The sequence below is a fragment of the Ambystoma mexicanum genome, chromosome 2p, assembly GCF_040938575.1.
Source record: "Ambystoma mexicanum isolate Mex_15411 chromosome 2p, UKY_AmexF1_1, whole genome shotgun sequence".
Classification (NCBI taxonomy): domain Eukaryota; kingdom Metazoa; phylum Chordata; class Amphibia; order Caudata; family Ambystomatidae; genus Ambystoma; species Ambystoma mexicanum.
Genome location: NC_090923.1, coordinates 922,094,675 through 922,116,685, shown reverse-complemented (window position 1 = coordinate 922,116,685; position 22,011 = coordinate 922,094,675). Strand labels below are relative to the sequence as shown.

General features: G+C 46.2%; 1 protein-coding gene across 4 annotated transcripts in view; it reads left to right on the top strand.

The window, feature by feature from the left end:
• SYMPK (symplekin scaffold protein) overlaps positions 1 to 22,011 on the top strand; it is a 1,074,521-nt gene that overhangs the window by 682,281 nt on the left and 370,229 nt on the right. For all 4 annotated transcript variants that reach the window (XM_069644649.1, XM_069644648.1, XM_069644647.1 and 1 more), the window contains exon 19: positions 3,159 to 3,319. In XM_069644649.1, the coding sequence (XP_069500750.1) occupies positions 3,159 to 3,319 (161 nt within the window). The remainder of the gene's footprint in view (positions 1 to 3,158; positions 3,320 to 22,011) is intronic.

Sequence of the window (22,011 nt, the reverse complement as noted above, 5' to 3'; positions counted from 1 at the left end):
GATGGTGGACTATTCTACTTTATATCTCTGCCCACCCTTTGTCTTCAACTCCCACAATTGCATCTAGTGCCTTCTGGGCCTCTTTTGGTAATCCCCTGTTTACGATAAAGTAGAACAATGGTACTGAATGGTCCCATTGCCCTCCTGTTTCAACTCTCCACATTTCCTGTAACTTAAGAAACCTAACTGGGTCCTCATCACCCATTGTGCACTGCATTAAAGAATGTAAGTCAGGGGTATCTGGGTACATCTTTTGTAGGGCATCCCATACCCTTGCCTTTAATTCCTTAAAGGCTACTCCACCTCGCAGCGGTTTCAACTGACACACCACCACATATTGCCCAGCAACACTCCCAGCCGACTGGTACTCCAGGTAAGCCAGCAGCTTTCGTTGTGGCATACCTGATCCACCATCAACCCACCCACATCATTTGCACCGGACAGGCACTCGGGTAAGCGAGCAGCTTTCATTGTGGCACACTCACAACATTCTCACCGTGCCCCGTCCACCGGCCCACATGAGACTACCAACAATGAAATAAGTAGCCCAGGGTAGCACACACCCATCACTAAATAATTCACTGCTGCTGTTCACCTGCATCGCTCATTCAGGGAAGCCCTCAACACTAGCGCTCTCCCACTACAAAGGTACTGCCAGATCTGGGTACAACAGACCATCAATGTCTGTTACGCTACGGAAACCTACTGTACTATAGGCTGAAACCTACAGCATTGTGAAGCCTAAACCCCCCTGACCTCCTACCGTGCAGGATTCTCGAATCTAGGTGTAGCATCCTCCTTTGTTTATTATATGAAGAGACCTACTGCATTCTGAGACGTAGGCCTCTTGCACACTATACAGGATTCTCAAATATAGAGGAAGGCTCCATCTTTGTTTAATATATTTGGATACCTGCTACAGTATCAAAGCTCGGCCCATTGGTATAGGACTCTCCTCTCTGGAGCCACGCCCCGCTTCAGTGAGCAGAGAGGATTTCTATTTAAATGGCTCCTTTTAAAACCACTTAGGAAAGACATGTTTTTTGATTTTGGGGGGGTGGGGGGGAGGTCGCTGTAGGTGGGCGTGGCTCTTTCTGGTGAAGTGGCCTGGAACCTTTCCGCTAAGTCCGGGGGGGTGGGTGGAGGGTTAGACTGGGATCACATCGGTATAGTCGCCACTTGTAAGGGTGTCCTTAATTACGCTTACACCAGAATAAATACAGCCCTCTAGGGAAATAAGGCAAAATGTCTATCTTGTAAGGATAACCAGGTTAATCTTACAAATGAGGATGTTAGCAAAGGACTCTCCTGCCTGAACAGTCTTCTCCTGTCCCTTTTCCGTTCCTTCCTGCGAAAGTGGTTTCAAGCAGGGGTTTATATAGTCCTGAATTGCCATGGTCATGTCACTGGTGCTGGATCATAACTTCAGCCAAATCTGTCCTTCATCCATAATAGGGATACTCAAACCTTCTTTCTTCGTTGTCAGCGGTTTTGTCAGAGCGTGCTGTTCTACATTTTGCTAGCTTATGCAAAAAAACACTGCAGCTCTGCATGCTTTTACAAACCTTGAGGTCTTGCCCAAGTGAAATCTATAATGTTATGTACACACAATTTTACCCAAGTGAAATCTAAAATGTTATGTACACACAATTTCCATTCATTCTATCCATTCCCCACGCTTAATACTTATAATGTATCCCAGTCTGCATTTTGTCGCACAGAACATGTGATTCCTATTTTTAACCTGCATGGACCCTTGACGGACAGTGGACATCTGGTGAGTCAGTTTGCTGGGCATGGTGACGAACACCGCACACTTAAGCGCCTGTGGTCATTTTTAGATCCCACAGGCCACATTCCTTCTGGGAAGGAGCTCGACTCCTATAGCACTAAGATTTTACAATGCCTAGGATCCGACATTAAAAATCTATCCAGCTAAATAGTGCGTTATATTTAGACAATAACTACCTTCTTCAGTGCTTGTCTGTGTATGTGATTATGTTTGCATGAGAGACCCTCCCCAGTGCCCCTACTGCCCACTAGTCCATTATAGCGCCTTAAAGAGGTCTTGCCTAACTCTGAAGCGCTTGGGTGTTCGTGAGGACCCTGGTTCCTTCCCAACAAGATGTGTTCTACAGTAAAACAAAAGATTCCAAGGTACCCCTGCACTGGTATCCATATGGGCTGGCTCGTGCCCCAAAATAGTTGAGCTGGGCAAACAATGTAAAGCAAAATGACTTCACATCCAAAGGTCACGGACAGGATACCAAAAAGGTTGGAGCTTCCACTGATGTCAATTGAGGGAAAGTTGCTAAATGAAAAGCTTTACTAACAAAGAGGGACTTCAGGAAGAATTACAGGCTCTTTGTTAAGCTGGTACTAGTTATGAAGGTTCCAAGTGGTCCAGGTTGATCGTCCTCTGCATTTCAGAGTGCTAAGATCTGGCCGGGAAGGAAGCGCATGAAGTTCACAGTGCCCATTCTACTTGAGGTCTGACAGCTACCTCTGCCTTCCAAAGCACTGTCCTGTTTTGAATATCTGCCATGCAGCTATGTGGTCTTCAACGCACATGTTCTGCTTGAATTGAATAGTCAGGACGCCTGCTTGGGTCGTGAAGTACTCCAAAGTTTCCTGGTCAAAGTGATTTCACCCTCTTCTTCCCCCCTTTAGTTTCTGTGCTGCTGTCAGAGTCTTAGATGAGGAATCTGTGGGTGGAAAGAATACATTAGAAGAAAAAATACTTACCTCTCAGCAGTTTTCTTTCTTTGTACTTTCTCCTACAGATTCCTCATCACCCTCCCAACATGCCCCTCTTGGCAGATTTCTCATACACCTTCTGTTCTGATATGCCTCAGCTGATGGGTGCTAGGGAAAAATATGAAACTGAAGTTGTGACGCTGCTGGCTCCGTATATACTTACCCCAACCTCGCATCCTGTGTCTTGGCTGCTGTTAGCCACATAGAGCCCTTTGGAAGCTAACACTTTCTGAAAACAGCAGGCGCTGGAGATGGATATACCTGGGAGGAAGGACTAATTAATCATAAAGGACACTTCCAACAGTTACTTAATTCGTTCTTTCTTGTATATCTCATTGTGTATGTGCAGGTTTTGAGTGGGTTTTTCTACGATAGTTATTTTGGTTTTTTTGTGCTTTTAGAGGTTGCTGCACCATGGACGGAAGAAACTGTTCGCCAGTGTCTCTACTTGTATCTGGCCCTGCTGCCACAAAACCACAAGCTGATTCATGAATTAGCTGCCGTGTACACAGAGGCTATTGCTGACATTAAAAGGACTGTGCTACGTGTGATTGAACATCCAGTAAGTCTGCACTTCACTTTGGTGTGTATTGTTCTAAGCTTGTCTCAACACTTCTGTTAGGAGAGTTTTTCTAAAGTCCACCCAAAGGACTTCATAAAACTATTCTTAGTCAATACAGAAGCTCCAACTCTTAGTATAAGTCTGTACCGCTCAAGGTAAGTATTTATTTTTTTATTTTATTTTTTTATTTTGATTTAGCTGTAAAATACAGCCTTTCAAAATGATGTACAATAAAAAAATACATTACAAAAATATGTTATACACAAAAAATGAATTAAAAAATACATGTTATTACATTAAGAAGAAGTGCAGTTTGGCAAAAATGTAAAGGCCGAATTAGTTCATTTCATTTCATTACATAAAACCACTTATTTTTTTTTTTAGGGTCAATTACTTAACCAATTATGTCACTTTAAAATCAAAATTATGTCACTTTAGTATTAAATTAATAGTATCAGTTTGATTCAACAGGGCTAATGATTCAATAAACGCAACACTTGCAATGTTCATTTTAGCAGATTGACTGTTAAACAGAATATTCCAGAAAGTGTTCTCGCTTAACCTGAGATTACTCTCAAACAGATGTTTAAACATTTTGCATCTTTGTTGTAATAGAGCAGGACATTCAGAGATTAGATGTTTTAGTGTCTCTATAGCTGTCGGTACAAGACAAAATCTACAGTTGACATTAGATGTGTTATTTCTCATGAATCGTACTTCATTCGTTTGACAAATATTCAATCTTATTCTCATATATGTATACCTAGATTTGGCATCAGGAAACTTTGTTAGATAGTTTTCAATTACATGAAGTTTTTTGATTGCAAAAGCTTGTTGTTTAAACACTCGTAATTTTGTGCATGCCTCTCGAGTTTTTATCCAGTCATACAACTCATGTTTCATTTTTGCCCTCTTGGGATTGTTAGTGAGTAAATCATCATCAATACCGGACATTTCCATCAATGCTTTCACCCATTTTCGCCATTTCAGGATTTTAGGGTTCAATGATTCCAACATGTATCTTCCCATTGTATATATTATTCCATTTTCTCTGACAACCCTTAGATATTTTCGATATAACGTCAATACTTTCCATGTATAAATTGCATATAGTGAGACTAAACCCAATTCGTGTCGTATTAGGCACATGGATGTAGACATTGGGAGGCCACAAATTCTTTTCCAATAGCAACCCTCAAATCTTAGCCAGACACTCTATAAGATGATCTCTCTAGTTTCTGCTCCATAAGTTATTATGGGTGTAACTTTTTGCTTATAGAAAGTAATACTTGGGAGTAGCGAGAATTTGCCAAATTTGGCTTGCATTATTTTTGACTGTGCTATACCAGTGTTAACCTTGGTTTCAATTTCACAGTAATATGGTTTATCCAGTTGGTTATTGCTAATTGTCACTCCCAAGTCCTTGTATTCAGAGATGATTCCTATATTAACATTCTGGATTTGCCATTCTCTAATTTTAGAGATTTTGTTTTTCTTTGGCTCAAGTATCATAATTTTACACTTATCTTGGTTGATTGTTAGTAAGTTTGCATCGACATAATTGCTTAAGCTACATAAGAGTGCTTGCAAGCCCCCTGGTGTCTTAGCTAATAGCACTAAATCATCAGCATAGAATAACCAGGGGACTGCATGACCTCCCAAACGGGGAGCATCCGATATGATTTTCAGAAAATCTTGTTGCACCGCCGACATGAAGAAATTAAACAGGGTGCTTGCCAATATGCATCCTTGCTTTAGCCCCCGGAATGTTTCAATTGGGTCTGACAAGGTACCGTCTAGGGCCAATCTGATTTGTACTGTAGTTTTAGAATGTAATTCATTGATCCAGAATGTGATATAATTCGGGCACTTCGCTTCCTGCAGCTTCTTGATTAACAATTTTCTACATACTGAATCGAAAGCAGCCTGGAAGTCAATAAAGGCCATGTAGACAGCCTGCCCTTTCTGATGTTCCCGTTTCTCTAGGACCTCCAAAATATGAAGGTTGATAGCTGTCCCCATCCCTGGCATGAAGCCAGTTTGATTTGGGTCTCTAATTCCAGCACCATTTAGCCATTTGTTAATATCTCTTAATAATAATCGGGCAAAAATGTTGCCCGGTATATCCAAAAGAGATATAGGTCGATAATTCTTAGGATTTTGATTGTCCCCCTTCTTATGGATTGGTATAGTGATGGATTTCCTCCAGGAATCAGGGATGGACTGAGTTAGCACAATTTGGCTAAAAATGGTAACTAGAATTTGTGCCCATGCAGTAGGGTTTTTTTTTATCATAAAGTTGGACAGTCCATCAGGGCCCGGAGCACGAGATGTAGACAGTTTCGAGATGAACAGTAAGATGTCATCAATGTCAAAGACTAGATCCTCTATTTTACTTGATTCAGAAGTATCTTGGTGTCTGGTAGTCATGGTGTCAGCATACAAGGTTTTATAGTAGGCAGACCATACTTCTTGGGAAATTGGATTCATTTAGTTCACCATTTGAATTTTCGTTTTAGTGTGTTGTAGAAGCGACCATATTTTAGCTGAATTCTTCTCTTGGAGATGATTTAGCATGACCTCTTCGTCTCGTTGATACATTAGGGCTTTCCTTGCTCTTAACCAATTCTTATGTTTACATTTTAATGTATTCAATTGGCGTATGCAGTCAAGAGAGTTTTCCTTTATGATTTTCCTTCTATCAGCTCTATACCGAGTTTTATAAGTAGCTACTTCATGGTCAAATGTATGCAGAGTTCTAAACTTTCTGCTATTGTGATCATTTCTCTTTGTCCTAAAGATCTGCATTTCTTCAACATAGGAAGAACAAGTGTTAGAACCGTAATGTGTATCATCATGCTGGGAACGGTTTAGTGTTTCGCATAAAAGTTGTAGGGAGACAGGAGTCCAATAAAATCTATTTTGTGCCGAATTGGTCGTTAAATTACAAGCTAGAGATGAGTCATATGACTTGTCATCTACAAGCCAGGACCATTTTATGGATTGAATATCATGGTCACTTATTTTCTGAGGTATGATTCGGAATTCATTTATATGGTTGAACAGATCTCGGTTTACGAAAGTGTAGTCAATTGTTGCAGTTTGTAAACCTCTATGCCAAGTGCTGTTAGATGGCATATCACCTTTTTCTGCTCCATTTAACATTAAGAACTGACGTTCCAACATATAAACATTCCATCTTTTAGCTATCGGCGTCAGAGGTTTCCCCACTTGGGTTAAGCATGTTAAATTCAAATCTCCAGTTATAATTACATGATTGCAGGTTGGATCTAGTATTGTTAGATTTAATGCTTCATCCATGGCATCAAAGAAATCAGAATCAGATATTGCAGAGTGATTCCAATAGACGTTTAACAACCCAATGTCAGATGACTTAAATTTTATCCTTACCAATTGCAGAGAGCTTTTGGGAGAGAACCAATGCTCAATTTGCATGTTAGGGGATAATTTTATGGCCACCATTAAACCTGCCATGGGTCTACCTCTGACTGGCACAATAGCAGGAGTCAATATTATAACATGATTATCCCACACTGGAGCGATGGACAGCCATATTTCCTGGAAAGCCAGAATGTCATATTTCGACAGTAAGCTATCTTTAGACTTAGTAAGATGCTTAAAGCCTCTTGTATTCCAGGAGGCTAACGCTAAAGTTTTTGGATTTTGGATTAGTTAGTTGTTATTCATTCTCAACTCTCTCTCCTCCAGCATTTGACCATTCAAACTTGGAACATTTATCTGTGAGTTATAGCTTTGACCTTTCTGATATACATTTAGTTTGGGCACACACTGGTTTCTGGAAATAGGTGGTTGTTGTTGATTCCACAGGGCTGGATTTATCAGGATAAAGCCCAATTCATAGAGATCATCTCTCGCCTCCCATACTGCATTTTTAACAAAGTTAGATTTCATCCATATCTTTATCATCGACAGGTCATTTCTGTGAGGGAATTCTATCTGGTCTATATCACTCGAACTTATTTCTTCAAGAGCATGTACCTCAGCAAATATGTTCATTACAGATTGCCTATTCAGGTCAAAACTTTGACAGGGCTGAGGTCAACACTGCATCATTAGGCAGTTTGTATTAGCATCTCTCAATGGAATTCGGTACCCAGCTTTAGTTGTGTAGTGTGCTTTGGGCTGTGGTGGATTATTAGATTGTCTTATGGTGTTACTCACCGGTGTATGTACTCCCCCACCCATGTCATTTCCCATTGAATTCTCTTTCATATTTACTTGAGCAATAATTTTTTTTAGGGATTGCTCTATTTCCGATTTCCATTCTGACATGTGCATAAATTTATCCTGATTCTGTTTTGTAGAGTCATAGCATTCCTCCCTCCTATTGGCATGTTCGGCTTCCTCCCTTATTGGCTGGATCTCCGTACTGTTAGGGCCACCCTTTATTTGATTTGGTAGTCTAATTGTTGCATCAACTGCTTCACTGCTACTCACCCCACAGGGTTGCTCTTTTACACTATTGTCAATTTCAACTTCCTTTTGCTGATCAGCTAATTGAATTAGGTTGTTCAAGGGTTCGTATTCTGAGGGCGTAATTTGCATCAGTCGTCCTTGGCTCGCTTTTTGGAATATCACTTTCCGATATTTATTTGCGATAGCCGTGCGAGCTACAGCTGCAGCTGTTTTGGGCAGTGTTAGAGTGTGGATGAACTGTTTTGTTCCTGTGATTTTGGAGTTGGCAACGGTTGGAGCATTTTTTGATTTTTTTTTTTTTTTTTGTGGTAGTTTTAGCATTCGGATTTGGTTCTTTCTTGTGTCAAAGATGTTATAAATCGGGGCATTAACATTTTCTTCTACCCCTGTAACAGTTTGGGGAACACTACTTTTATTCTGTATCAGAGGTTGCTTTTCAGAGATTTCCAGGTTCTTTCTTTAATAATGAGTGTTGATCATTAATTTGGGTATCCAGCGTGTCATAAAGCCGTGTACGTGAGAATAGGGCTGCATTCATAGTTTGAAGAGAAGTTTCTAGTCCTATTACAAAGCTTCCCGGCATTGCTTGTATTTTTTCATTTGGGGCAGAGTGATTCCGCCGCGGGGTCGGTTGAGCAAAGGTACAGGACAAAACAGATGAGTCGTTATTCGTTGGGGAGAACATCATAGGTGACTGATATAGGTCTTGTCTATCTATACTGTCATCCAAGTTCTGCTTCGAGTCAGTAGTCTGGTTTGTCTTGGGTGAACTGACTTTATTTCTATTCAAAGTGTCTTCCATTCTCACCTCCTCTACATTCTCGCTATCAGTGTTACCAACAGAGGCATCCTGTTCTTTTCCATCATCACTTAAGCCTGGATTAATTTGTATATTTGGCAGGCTTTCTGTTGCCTTAATTTTTGGTGCCACCCTCCCCTGTTCTTGGAATTCAATTACATTCAGTAATCCTGCCGCAATTAATGAGTCTGGTAGGGACGATTGAGTATCCACGCTAATCCCCTGCGTATCTGTACGTGTTAGATCCCGCTCAGTTGTAAGCTCGACCAGCCCTGCGGTTTGAACAATTTCAATTGTTTTTCCACTTTTCTCCCCTAGAGCACAAAATGTTCTGATATCAGCCATAGCCGAACAAGCTCTTATACTCGAGGCTGATTTGCTGACCCGTACAAGATTAATTGACCTTGAAGATGTTTTGGGCGTGGAAATGGCTTCACGCGCACACACAGCGATGACTTCTTTTGGCGGCATCCCGGTGCGCAGCGTCATCACCATTTTAAGTACAATAGCTTGGGGCAACCACTTAGTTATTACAAATGTCATTAACAGAAGATCGATTTCAGTCCTTACTCGATTTTAAATTCAAAACAGAATTCAAAACAGACAATACTATGTGATTGGTGATTATTTAAATACGCTATCACTCTAGATCACTGTTAGTGAGTGATGCTCATGTTTACCACAGTAGACAAACTTTTTAACAGATATACAATTAAACACAGAATTATCTGATGAAAAAAGAATATTACGTTTGCCTAGAGCCCTCAGACCCGAAGACAGCCGACAGCACTTCTCAAAGCACTTCCTCCAAATACGCGCGTGCCAAAAGCGCGCGGCTCGTTGTTTAAGAGGATTATGGGAGAAGGGGGCGGAGCTTAGGCTTGTCGTTCTGAAAATAAGTAGAATAAGAAGGTATATTCTATAAATATTACTGCAAATTTTGTCCTTGATAATTACTATAAGAGTCTCTTTTTTTTCTCTGTATCTTTACCAAGTCAAATGTTGTAGTTCAGCATCCACAGAAAAACGGGCATTCGAGCTCCTCCACAGCCGACAGCACTTCTCAAAGCACTTCCTCCAAATGCGCGCGCGCCAAATGCGCACGCGCCAAATGCGCACGGCTCGTTGTTTAAGAGGATTATGGGAGAACGGGGAGGAGCTTAGGCTTGTCATTTAAGTCAAGTGTTGTAGTTCAGCATCCACCGAAAAACGGGCATTCGAGCTCCTCCACAGCCGACAGCACTTCTCAAAGCACTTCCTCCAAATGCGCTCAAGGTAAGTAGCAATGGCAGATAATCCAGGCTTACCATAGGAGGCAGATAGGGCTGTTGGAAGGTACAAAGAATTGTAGGAAACATACGGTCCTAAGAAACGCATACACACTTAGTTGTATGCAAATAATGGTATAATATATATATATATATATATATATATGTGTGTGTGCGCGCACACACACATCCCCTCGCCCCTTCTGTAAGGCGAGTACTATCAGAATAAGCAAACACAATATAAATCCAATTCAAAACTTCTTGTAAATGAACCACAGTGTCAAAGACTTGTAGAATGTCACTAGGTAATTCAAGGTAACAAAAACGACTGTTATAGTAAACTTGGTAGATAGTTTTTAGAATAGTAAAAACAATTCAAAGGTAAGTAATAACTTCGGCTTAAACTGTAACTTATTCTGTTTTAGGAATAACAGTTACACTACCTGTTAGGGGAGTTTTTCTAAAGTCCTACTGGCAGTAAAACTTTAGTACGCTATCCCAGTGATTTTTAGATCTCCAACTCTTATCAGTCTGCAGTAGCTCAGGACCTTGGTGTCATGGTAGAGCATTCAGGCTTATCTTAAGAGGAAGATGTGAGCTGTAGGTAAGTACTCCGAATCTTAGTTAGACAGGCACATCAAAGAAGCACTTACACATATTTTTATATAAGCCAGAATCACTTAAAATACTTCAGATGGTAACGGTAGAACACTTAGGAATACTAGATAATACACTTCAAATTGCACTTTGACTTTTCTGTGTGTTCGTGTTTACATTTGTAGCAACGTTAGAAAGGGAAAAGACAAGGTTATCGTATCATTGGTAAATGCACACTCATGTGATTTTCAACAGGTTATACGGTAATGCATTTACTCTGCAAACACATATAGAAAGGTCACTTAAAGGGAGGAAAATAAGTGGTTAGTGCAATATGAGCTTAGTTCAAGGTTCTAGGGATGGGTCCTTCGCCTGGCAAGTCTTTTAAATCAGAAAACGCAACCCTAGCTAAAGGCAGTTCTGAGAGGTTTTAAAGTCTTGTCACACAGCGATAAATGAAGTTCCTGTGGTTTTCTTCCAGTGTCTAAAGTTATTGAAGCAGCAAGTTAACAACTAACAAAGGAGACTGAAAAACAGACATGTGAAGGGGACACAAGCAGCAGCTTGGGTCAGAGGTAAGAGAGGGTTGCCCAGGACACCTCTAGGTGCATTCCAATGCTTTGGAACGACTTCTCAGAATCTGGTAAGCAATACCTTTTCTCCGGCATGGGGTCTTTGCATGGATTCACATGCTCATGACTATTCCCCGTCGTCAGGCTGGGAATCCTCAGTAAAGAAAAAATCAGTTTGTTTCATTTCTGAACTGCCCTCTACCTAAGCCCCTCCTCCCTTTTTTGACACAGTTTACTCTATTTTCCTGTCTATCGGGCCTTGTGCTCCATCGATCAACCTTCCAATTAACGAGAACCCATTTTTCTGATTCTTCAGCGCCCCTCAAGGGCGGATTTCATCGACTTTCTTTGTGGAGGCTTCTAGAAGATTCTCAGGCCTGCGCCGAGTGGACCATGTCGGAGGAAAAGGATTCAACTACCCTGTTCAGAATTTGCTGCGGCTTGCAGAATGTCTTTGCGGACGACGAGCATTCAAAGTTCCTCTAATGCCTGTACCCGATGCACAAAGAGGAGGATTGTGCGTTTTGCCAGTAGATGGCTCCTCGCACAATGAGGGATTGTCACAGGCGGCTGAACGAGTGGCTACGGGCCAAGGCCCCTGCTCTGGGTGGGTCTAAGTCTTTTAAGAGCACCCCTCCCGTGGTAGCCAACAGAAGCATCGTGAGTCCACTGCCACCGGGAGCGCCGTTGCGACTGGCTCCTCGGCGGTCAGGGCGCATTCGACGTCTACAGCCTCCGTCACCAGTCAACGCTCAGGATCTTGGGCCAAGAGGAAGTCGTACCATCCGGGCAAACTCGGGGAGAGGCCCGAATCCATCCTACCGGAGAAGTCCAAGGGGGAGCAGGGCTCGGACCCTTCCCCTAAGGAGAAGGCCAAGCAGGACAAGGCTCCGGCCCTGACTGTGAAGGCCCAGGTGCACCCACCGAATGCTCAGCCTTCCATCAAGGGGGTGGCGGCGTCTCTGGCGAAGGCTGCCTAGACAACTCCGCAGGATGCGACCCCTAAGGCCAGGGTGTCGCTTCCTCCCAGGAGGAAGGCTGCGTTCCGGCCCATAGAGAAGACCTCCTAGGAGATGATGCCCGTCATCTCCCCGAGACCTTCACCGCTGGAAGCAAAGGAGGGGGCGGGGGGTGCAGTGGCCCTCCAGGGTACGGATATCTCCTCTGGGGAGGAGCTCACCGGTCTGCAAACCATCCAGGAGGAAAACGTAGGAAGCAGGCCCTACGACGAGCGCACAGAAGAAGGCAACAACTAAGGTGATGACGGCGAGGACACCGTCGAGGAAGAGCAGCAAGGCGATGATGGCCTGGGCTCCCAGCCGGTCCCCCAGCAGCCTATTCCGCCTGCACCTCAGCTCACACCCCCACCTCAGGTACCTCCTAGAGACCTCTCAATGGATATCCTTTTGGCTCTGCATACGCTGGTATCGGAGATCCAGACGGGGATGCCTATTGTGCCGGCGGCCCCGCCCGCGGCGCCAGCAACGGCCGACACCCTCGCGGGAGAACCGCCGGCCAAGGCAAGAAGAGGGTGCACTCTCCACCTTCTCACCAAACTTTGCACGGACGAGGGCAGCGGGTTAGGGGTCCTCCCCTCTCCGCTGCCCAGATCTTAGCCACCGGGCGAGATTAGCTCATTCCACTCGATCTCCAGAGTGTCAGAACTTTTTCAGCTCGCTCCGCAGGAGACGGAGGGCTTCTTATACCAGCGCAGAGAGGCGAAGAGGAAGACCATCCTCTCAGTCCCACTCCTGGATGACATTTGGGATGAGGGTTTGGTGCTCATGAAGAACCCTTCCACTGCTCCGGCAAAGAGGGATTGCCTCGAAGAAGTACCAGGTGCCGGACTCTGCACCCAAATGCTTACGGGCCCAGCCTTCCCCAGATTCTGTAGTGTCCGCGGGTGGTTCGGCCTCAGCGGCTGCCACCCCACCGGACAGCGAGGGCAAGAAGTTAGATGCCATGGGACGACGGGTCATCTATTCTGCAGCGACTACCATCAAGGCCGCCAACGCCCTCGCCATCGTTGCTCGCTACGACCGGGAGTTGTGGTTCAAGATCGCTCCTATCCTGGACTTCTTTCCTGATAAGATATCGGAAACGTTGGAGATTCTACAGGAAGCCAAGGTGACGTTGGACCACGCCATCATGGTGGCCGCGGACATCGCTGACACGAGCTTCCACCAGATGGGCAACACCGTTTGCTTTCGTCGTCGTGGCTGGCTCAAGGCCAGCAACTTTCGGCAAGACGTTCAGTTGAAGGTGCTGGACATGCCCTTCACCAGGGCCAATGTGTTTGGGAAGGCTGTGGATGATTCTCCCCAAGCCATCAAGGCGGACACGGAGATGGCACGTGCCCTGGGCACGCTTAAACAGCAACGTTCGTTCTTTCGGTCCTCAAGAGGCAAGTCACAGGGATATTCCAAGGGTTTTGGCGGGAGCTCAACTTCTTACCGCCAGCCCTCCCGATCCTCAGCTCAGGAAACCAACAGTGGCTGTTCCAAGGCTTTCAGAGGAGGACGTTGTCGCCAAGGACCCCAAGGCGGCCCTTCGACATCCAAGCAAGATTGAACCTGCCAGGACGTCGGGCCTCCACCTGTGCACCACGGTGGCAGGCCAGCTGGCGAACTTAGTCAGCATGTGGAAGATCATCTTCACCGACCGGTCAGTGCTAGACGCTCTCGCCCATGGACACACACTGGAATTTCAATGGAAGTGTCCCTGAATACCACCGGTGGCCCGGCAGGAAAACCACATCCCTCAGTTGCTGCTGGAGGTGAGGGCCATGCTAAAGAAAGGAGCAATAGAGCTCGTCCCAAAGCAGCTCCAGGGCTCCGGAGTGTACTCAAGGTTCTTACTCGTGAAAAAGAAGACCGGGGGCTTGATGGCCATCCTCGACCTCTAACGACTAAACAAATGCATCAAGTCCCAGAAGTTCTGAATGGTCACTCTTCAGCATGTGCTCGGACAGCTCGAAGAGGGAGATTTTCTGTCGTCGCTGGACTTGGAGGTTGCGTATTTCCACATCCCAATTCACAACGGCGCATCTGCAACTGCAACGGATCTACGTCTACCCTCACTTGGACGACTGGCTCATCCGGGCCAGCTCAAAGAACATCGCCGTTGACCACACAGCGAGGACCGTCCGCCTACTGACGGATTTGGGGTTCTCGGTGAACTTTACAAAGTCCTGCTTGACTCCATCAAAGGACACGCTGTTCCTTGCTGGCGTCTCCGTCGGAGGAGAGTGTGGCAGCCATCCTGGGTAAAGTGCAACAGCTGCTCGCTCTGAAGATTGCCACGGTGAGGACCATCAAGTCTTTGCTCGTCATGATGTCATCATGCATTCATCTCATCCGACTCTGCAGGCTACAGAAATAGTTCATGGAAGAAAGTTTCGTATGTCGGGTCACAAGCTCACTAGGCCTGCAAATTGCCAAAGTTCCACAAACTTTCGCAGTGAGAGGTAAGTTCTCTTGGTCGGGTTTTCACAGTACCTTATATTGAAGAAAAAGATGCAGCTGAAGACTTCTGTTTCTGGCAGTTCCTGCAGATCTCACTGTTCCTGAGCCTCAGTCGTGGGGACAAGAGGGAGGACGTCGGGGGACTCCTGCACTGCACGGGTACTGTTCGCAAAGCTGGCAAACTAGCAATTCTTCGATTCCGGTAGCTGTCTTCAAGCACACAAACTGGTGTCCTTCTCCCTGGTTAATCCTAATCAGCTCTGAGAATGGTGTCCAGGTGGCTTACGAGTTGATTGGCCCTACCAACTCAAAGGAAGTCGTCCTTGAAGGGCTTCTCTGTCGAGATGAACGTGGCGATTCGGATCTGCAGCAGGGCTCCACGAGGCAAAGCAACGGTCCAGTAGTTGCAGCAGCCGTCCTCTTCCAGCTCGTCTCAGTTTCTTTCGTTCCAGTGGTTGACTGCCTTCCAAGCCAAGAGACTTGCCTTTTCAAACAGTTTTCTCCCATTCATTCCAGCCTAGCTGCCACTCACCCAGCAGGGTGGCTGTCCTTGCCGGACAGTCAGCCAGCCAATCATGCCAGAGTGCATTTGGGTCTCTTAGCAGATTAAGCACAGGGAGTTTCGGGCACCTCCCCACTACCTGCCCACCTCAGACACTCGTACGCCAGAGGCGGTCTTCAGTCCTGAAGCCTGCCAAAGACATAGAAACAAAGGGACCAAACCTAGTTTGGTGCGCAGAGAAAAACAATGGAAGGACCTTTCCAAAAAGAAATGGTGAAAAAAGAAGACCGGGACCAGTTTAAAGAAAGGGGGCTTAGGCGCCATCTTGGAAAACATGGCTCCCGTGATTTTTAGCTACTGGTGTACGCGGTCGGGAAAAAACCATGGTAGTTCGTTGTAAAACCACTGCCACCAGCCATTCCGAGTGGAAAGGGTAGCAGGGGACTGCTACATGAGTTTCTAGACACAAGGGATACTAGGTAACCCCTCCAGCAGTCTATAGGAAAATAGTGTGTGCTGGGTCTAGGAATTTAAAAGACAGTAGTTTATCCCAGAGAAGGTGTTTAAACTTTGGCACAGCCTAAAAGGCTTCCCTGTGTCACTGCACTGAGGGTGCTGTGTGACACACATGAAAAGATGCCTATGGGGTTCTCTAAAACCCCATAATCAAAGAACACAAGAGTAAAACGCACATCAAAATACATGAGAGAGTGGGGAAAAAAGCTCACTCTCTCCAGGAAAAGAAATCCAGTCCTCAAAATCCAGCAGCGTTTCTGGGGGTCTCCAAGGTGAAGGGCATTAGCACATTCATGAGAATTCTCCCTAACAGGTGCTTGCCAGAGCATAGTCTACTCTAAAATGCTAAGGACATAAATGGGAAGAGGTTTGCCATTTGTTGCAGTGCATAGAAGATTGACCCTCTACGAGTCACGGCTCCGCAGGTACTGCTGTATTTGCTGTCGTTGGCCAAAGCAGGACTGGCCCATGTCTCCATCAAAGTTCTTCTGGCTGCTATCTCTGCTACACCAGAGCTCTGGGACAGTCGCCATTATGGTCACACCGCCTGGTTAAGGAGTTTGTCAAAGGACTGTTCCGTTCATTCCCGCCAGTGAAGGTTCCAGCCCCAGCCCCAGCGTGGGAACTCAATGTGGTACTGACTAGGCTCATGGGCCCTCCATTCGAACCTATGCAGATAGTTCCACTGAAGTTATTGTCGTGGAAGACAGCGTTCCTCGTGGCCATCACATCTGCACGGCGGGTGGGTGAGATCCAGGCCCTGTCCTGTAAACCACCTTACTTAACTTTTGACGACACGAGGGTGGTGCTCAGGACACACCCCTCCTTCATGCCCAAGGTGCCATCGGACTTTCATCTAAACGAGCCCTCAGTGTTAGCTGTCTTTTTTCTGACACCTTCGTCTCCTGCTGAGAGAACTTTGCACTCGCTGGATGTGGCTATAGCGCTGAAGTTCTGTGTGGACCGCACAAAGAGTTTCCGGAAGACGTCGCAACTTTTTGTTAACTTTGGCCCTGTGAACCATGAGAAGGCCCTCTCCAATGCTTCCATTGCCAGGTGGCTCTCCAGCTGCATCACCCGTTGTCACTGGTTGGCTAACCGACCATTGCCTGGCCGCCTGAGATCCCATTCGACCAGAGCGATCGCTGCAACTATGGCGTTCCTATTTGGTGTGCTCCTGCTGGACCTCTGCAGGACTGCTACGTGGAGGTCGACACACACCTTCACGAGATTCTGCTGCATCGACAGGGATTCCAGGAAGTATTCCAGAATCTGCCAAGTAGTGCTGCGCAACCTGTTTGCTTGAAGGTAAGCCTGGTGAGGGGGTAAGAGATGCTTATGTGGAGCCTTGCCACCTCCCGAGGTTGTGCATTTGTGTACTGCTATGTATTCTTTATTCATGAGCATGTGAATCCTGCCAGACCCCATGCTGAGAAGGAACAAGTTACTTACCTGTAAATGTTGTTCTCCAGCATGGGTCTGGCATGGATTCACATTCAAACCCTCCCACCTACCGCTCTGCGTCTCTTCTCTTGGTCCTACTGCCACGTTACATGCTACCAAATCTGATGATGACTGCCATAGGAGGGGCTTAGGTAGAGGGCAGTCATTGGCAGGGGGCAGTATGACCCAGAGACCAGTGATTGGTTGTTAGGAGAAAGACAGTTCAGAAGTGAAACTGAAACTGAATTTTTCTTTACCAAGGATTCCCAGCCTGACGGGGAATATTCATGAACATGTGAATCCATGCCAGATCCATGCTGGAGAACAACAGTTGCAGGTAAATAACTTGTTCCTTCTACCCACCCTGAGGACGAAATTCAAATGGACAGATACCAAGATAAAGAAGAAAATACTTTCCTACAAGAACTATACTGCAGATAACCAAGCAGATGCCACGGACAACTGGGAGGACACTCATCAAGTTGATATAGAGCCATTGGCACTCTGACAATCGGGACACTGATGTCCTATGTGTGGACTCCCCTCCTTCCACCCCGGCCCGCCAAGGGTAACCAATAGGCGATCAGATGGCTTTTAATGCAATCTTAAGTAAGGCAGCCGATCACTTTCAGATGCCCACCCAAGAAGCCATACCTGAACAAGATTTTGTGGAGGACATTCTTAAAGAAAACCCCCTTCCAGTCAAGCCATCCCTCTACTTAATTCCATTAAGAGGAGACTGGGTCCTTCTCTTGTCACACCAGCCCAGACCAGGGCAGTCAATCCAAGGGTGGAGAAATTATTTCGGCCATCACCTACATATATTTCGGACCCTCAATATATTAAAGGCCACGCCACCCCCAATTCCCTAGTGGTCACCACCACCCGGAAACGGGCGGGAGTACCCCTTGCTACGGGAGAAGCACCTCCCGGTAAGGAGTCTAAAAGGTTATTTGCCTTGGGTAACTGCATTTCCACGGCAGCTGCCTTTACTACGTGCATAGCAAACACCACTTTGCTTGCCAGTTATGCTGATGCGCAATGGAACCTTATAGAAGACGGTCTCCAGGAGGTGCCTGATCCCGCAAGATCCAAATTACTCGCCATCGTGGCTGAGGGCAGGCAAGTCAACCAGAATGTTTTAAAGAACACTCTGGATACGGCAGAGAAGGCGGGAAGATCCATGGCGCAGGGCACTCTGCTTAAACGGCATGCTTCGCTCCGAAACTCAGGCTTCAAGCCAGAAACCCAAACTGCTCTTATAAACAAACCTATCGAAGAATCGAATCTCTTCGGTAAAGCAGTCGACAATTCTTTGGAGACTGCCAAAAAAGAACATGAAACTCTGAAGTCCCTCCAAGAGATCACACAAAAACCCTCCCCCGAGAGGGGAAGCGGTTCACGTCGGTCCTTTCGAGGCCAATCGTGTTCCGCCCAAAACATCTACAATACAGGAAACACCTGGAACTCAAACCAAGCATCCAGCACCCCTGCCAACTATCCACCCAGGGGTCAGCGATGCTGGAAATGCAGAGGCCCGAATTCCAGGGGTACTGCAGCCTCTGGTCAGATATGACCTACGGATCCAGGTCCCCTCCCCATTTCACCGCGGTCGGGAGCGCTTAACATCTTTCCTTTCGCCATGGGAGAGGATTACTTCAGACGAGTGGGTTCTAAAGACGGTCGCCCACAGTTACAGCGTGGAATACGCCCGACCTCCGCAATTCAGACCGCCCAAGATAAGACGCCTGACGCCAGATCATCTCGGAATCCTGAAGCAAGAGGTGGAAGCACTTCTGGAAAAGGACGCCATAGAAGCCGTCCCTTTTCTTCAGGTAAACAATGGGTATTTATTCAGTGTACTTCCTTGTACACAAAAAGGACCTCACCATGCGCCCTGTACTAGATTTGCACCCAGCGTACAAATTTGTCAAACCTCAAAGGTTTTGTATGGTAACTTTGCAGGAAGTAATTCCACTGTTGAAACAGGGGGATTACATCACAACATTGGACATGAAAGATGCATACTTTCATATTTCAATTTTACCGGCGCACAGAAAATACCTAAGGTTCATGATAGAGGACAAACACTATCAGTTCAAAGTATTTCCCTTTCGGCATTGCCTCTGCGCCAAGGGTGTTTATGAAAGTCCTGGCAGTGGCAGCAGCACACCTGCGCAGACGATACGTCCCTGTCTACATTTACCTCGACGACTGGCTCATAACAGGGGACTCTTACGAGACATGGCTAAGAAATACACAGAAGACAATAGACCTCTGCTTCAGTCTGGGATTCTCCATCAACGAGAAGAAATCCAGTTTAGACCCCAGTCAAGCCAAATTCCTAAGTGCTCTGATTCAGACAATATGTAGCCAGTCGGGAAGTGACGGTACACAAGGCAATGCGCATGCTAGGTATGATGGCGTCATGCATTCATTTAGTTCCCCGCGCGCGGCTACGCATGCGTCCCATGCAAGAATGGCTCAACAGCCAGTGGTGTTAGGCCAGCAGACAATGGGAAGATCTGGTAGTTATCTCGCCAGCCCTTGTTCTCTCTCTGCAGTGGTGGTCGAGGCAAAAGCTCTTGAAGGGGAAGACCTTCACCACCCCTGCAGTGGAAGCCACTCTCGCGATAGTCGCATCTCTCACGGGGTGGGGGGCTCGCCTGCTTCAGCAGACAGCGCATGGAGTGTGGTCCCCACAAGTAGCATCCGACCATATATATCTGTTAGAGCTGCTAGCAGTGTTCTAAGCACTAAAAGCCTTTCAAACACAACTACAGGGGAAGACTGTCCTGATCCTGACAGCACCACATCCATGTATTACCTAAACAAGCAGGGGGGCGCACACACACTCCAGGGCTATCCAAGCTGCCCCATAACATTTGGATGTGGGCTCTCAAACACAAGATGTTCCTACTGTCCCAACACGTTCGAGGAGAACTCAACCTTCTAGTGGACGTGCTCAAGAGAGATTTACCACTGCCCGTAGAATACGAATGTCGTGTACACGAAGATATTGTCTCCCAACGTCTTCGCAGAATGGGGCTTCCCAGAGATCGACCTGTTCGTAACTCAGAACACCCAATACCAAGACCACGACTCCAGGTACCACCAGAACCGCTCCATGGGGAATGGACTCTGGATAACATGGTCAGGGAAATGTGTCTACGCTCAACCCCCATCGGCCACCCAAGACCCACCCCACCCCCCCCTCCCCCGACTCCCCTTCTCAACAATATAGTGCACAAGATGCACCAGGAGCCCGATACCATGGTACTGGTGGCCCCGCCAACCCTGGTTCGCCCATCTAATGGAGATGTGGAGATGTCTCCCTCCCCCTCTCCCCCCCCAGTGAAACTACCCTGCCCGTACAACATGTTGTCTCAGGACGGGGGAGGGGGGGGGGGGGGGAGAGACCCTACACCCATGCCTACCAACTCTGAAATTAGCAGCCTGGCTCCTGAGGTCATGGAGTTTGGACACCTTCAGCTCCCTCAGAGATGCATGGACATACTCAGGCAAGCTAGGAAACCTAACATGCGCTCTTGCTATTCCAGTAAATGCAAACGCTTTGTCATCTGGTCTAATACCAAGGGTGTCAGTGCTATCGATTGCTCACACACACACATTGTGCTGTACCTACCTCATTTGTTCGACTCAGGACTGGTCTTCAATTCCCTAAAGGTTCATCTAGCTGCTCTCTCAGCCTACACTACGTCACAACAGAAAGTGTTGTGGTGGAACATACCAGTTATTAAGGCTTTTATGGAAAAGGTTAAGAGAAACTATCCCCCCATTTCTCACTTAGCTCCTGGGTGGGATATTAATGTGGTTTTAACCAGACTCATGGAATCTCCCTTTGAGCGAATGTATAAAGCAAGTCTAAAAGACCTTACTTACAAGACGGCCTTCCTAGTGACGATCACTTCTATTAGAAGGGTTAGCGAACTACAGGCCCTTTCTGTCCTAGACCATTTTGTTACAGTCCACAGGGATAAGGTGGTTCTGCACACTCATCCGAGATTTGCGCCTAAATTCATCTCGAAGTTCCATGTGAACCAATCGATCGAACTACCCACTTTCTTCCAGAATCCCACTAGCATGACCAAAAGGAAGCCTACACACACTAGATGTGCGCAGCCGCAGGGCAGTCATGTCTTACCTGGAAACAACGAAACCACTGAGGAAGACAAACCAGTTTTTAGTTTCAGTGGCAGCTGGTAGAGAAGGGGATACTGTCTCTAAATCGGTTATCTCAAGGTGGATTGTCAAATGCATCACACTGGTATACTCTTGCTCAGAGAGAACTGCCCTTCAAGCCTAGAGCACACTCTACTCTGGGCACGTTGGCTTCCAAAGCATTCATTGCAAATGTTCCCCTCGAGTCCATTTGCAAAGCGGCAATCCTGGAGTTCTGTACACACCTTTACAAAACACTATTGCCTAGACACTCATTCTAGATCTGATTCTCAGGTGGGACAAGCAGTATTAAGACATCTTTACTCTGCTGTTCCTTCTCATAACCCATCTCCAACTCCGGGTACTGCTCGCTAGTCTATGCACAGCATGTGATTCTAAGCAGATTAACAAACATCAGAAGACATGCATTACTCACCGTAATAGCATTTCTGATGGTTGTATCTGCTTAGATTCACATGCGCCCTCCCTGCTCAGGGTGGAAGGAACATAGACGTCTTACTACTTTCTCTCTTCATGTACTCACTCACAATAGCCTGGGGCTCCCTCATGGCATATAAAACACAATCTGAGGGACGTGAGGGATTTTGGGTACACTAAACGTCACAATAGGGATAGTGTTAGACACGCCTATGCTGACGTCCCCTTTCGGTCCCCGAAAGACAAGATGTAATACTCTGCGGTTACCACTGGATGTCGGAACATATGTACAGCATGCGAATCTAAGCAGATACAACTATGTCATAATCCACCAGTAAAAGAAAAAAGTTCTGGGTTGACACAGGTCAGGCAGATTTATCATTGCTATGAAATCTTACCTAACAAGCAATGGAAAAGGTGATTGGGCAAAGGGGTCTGTTGTTTATCCCCTTA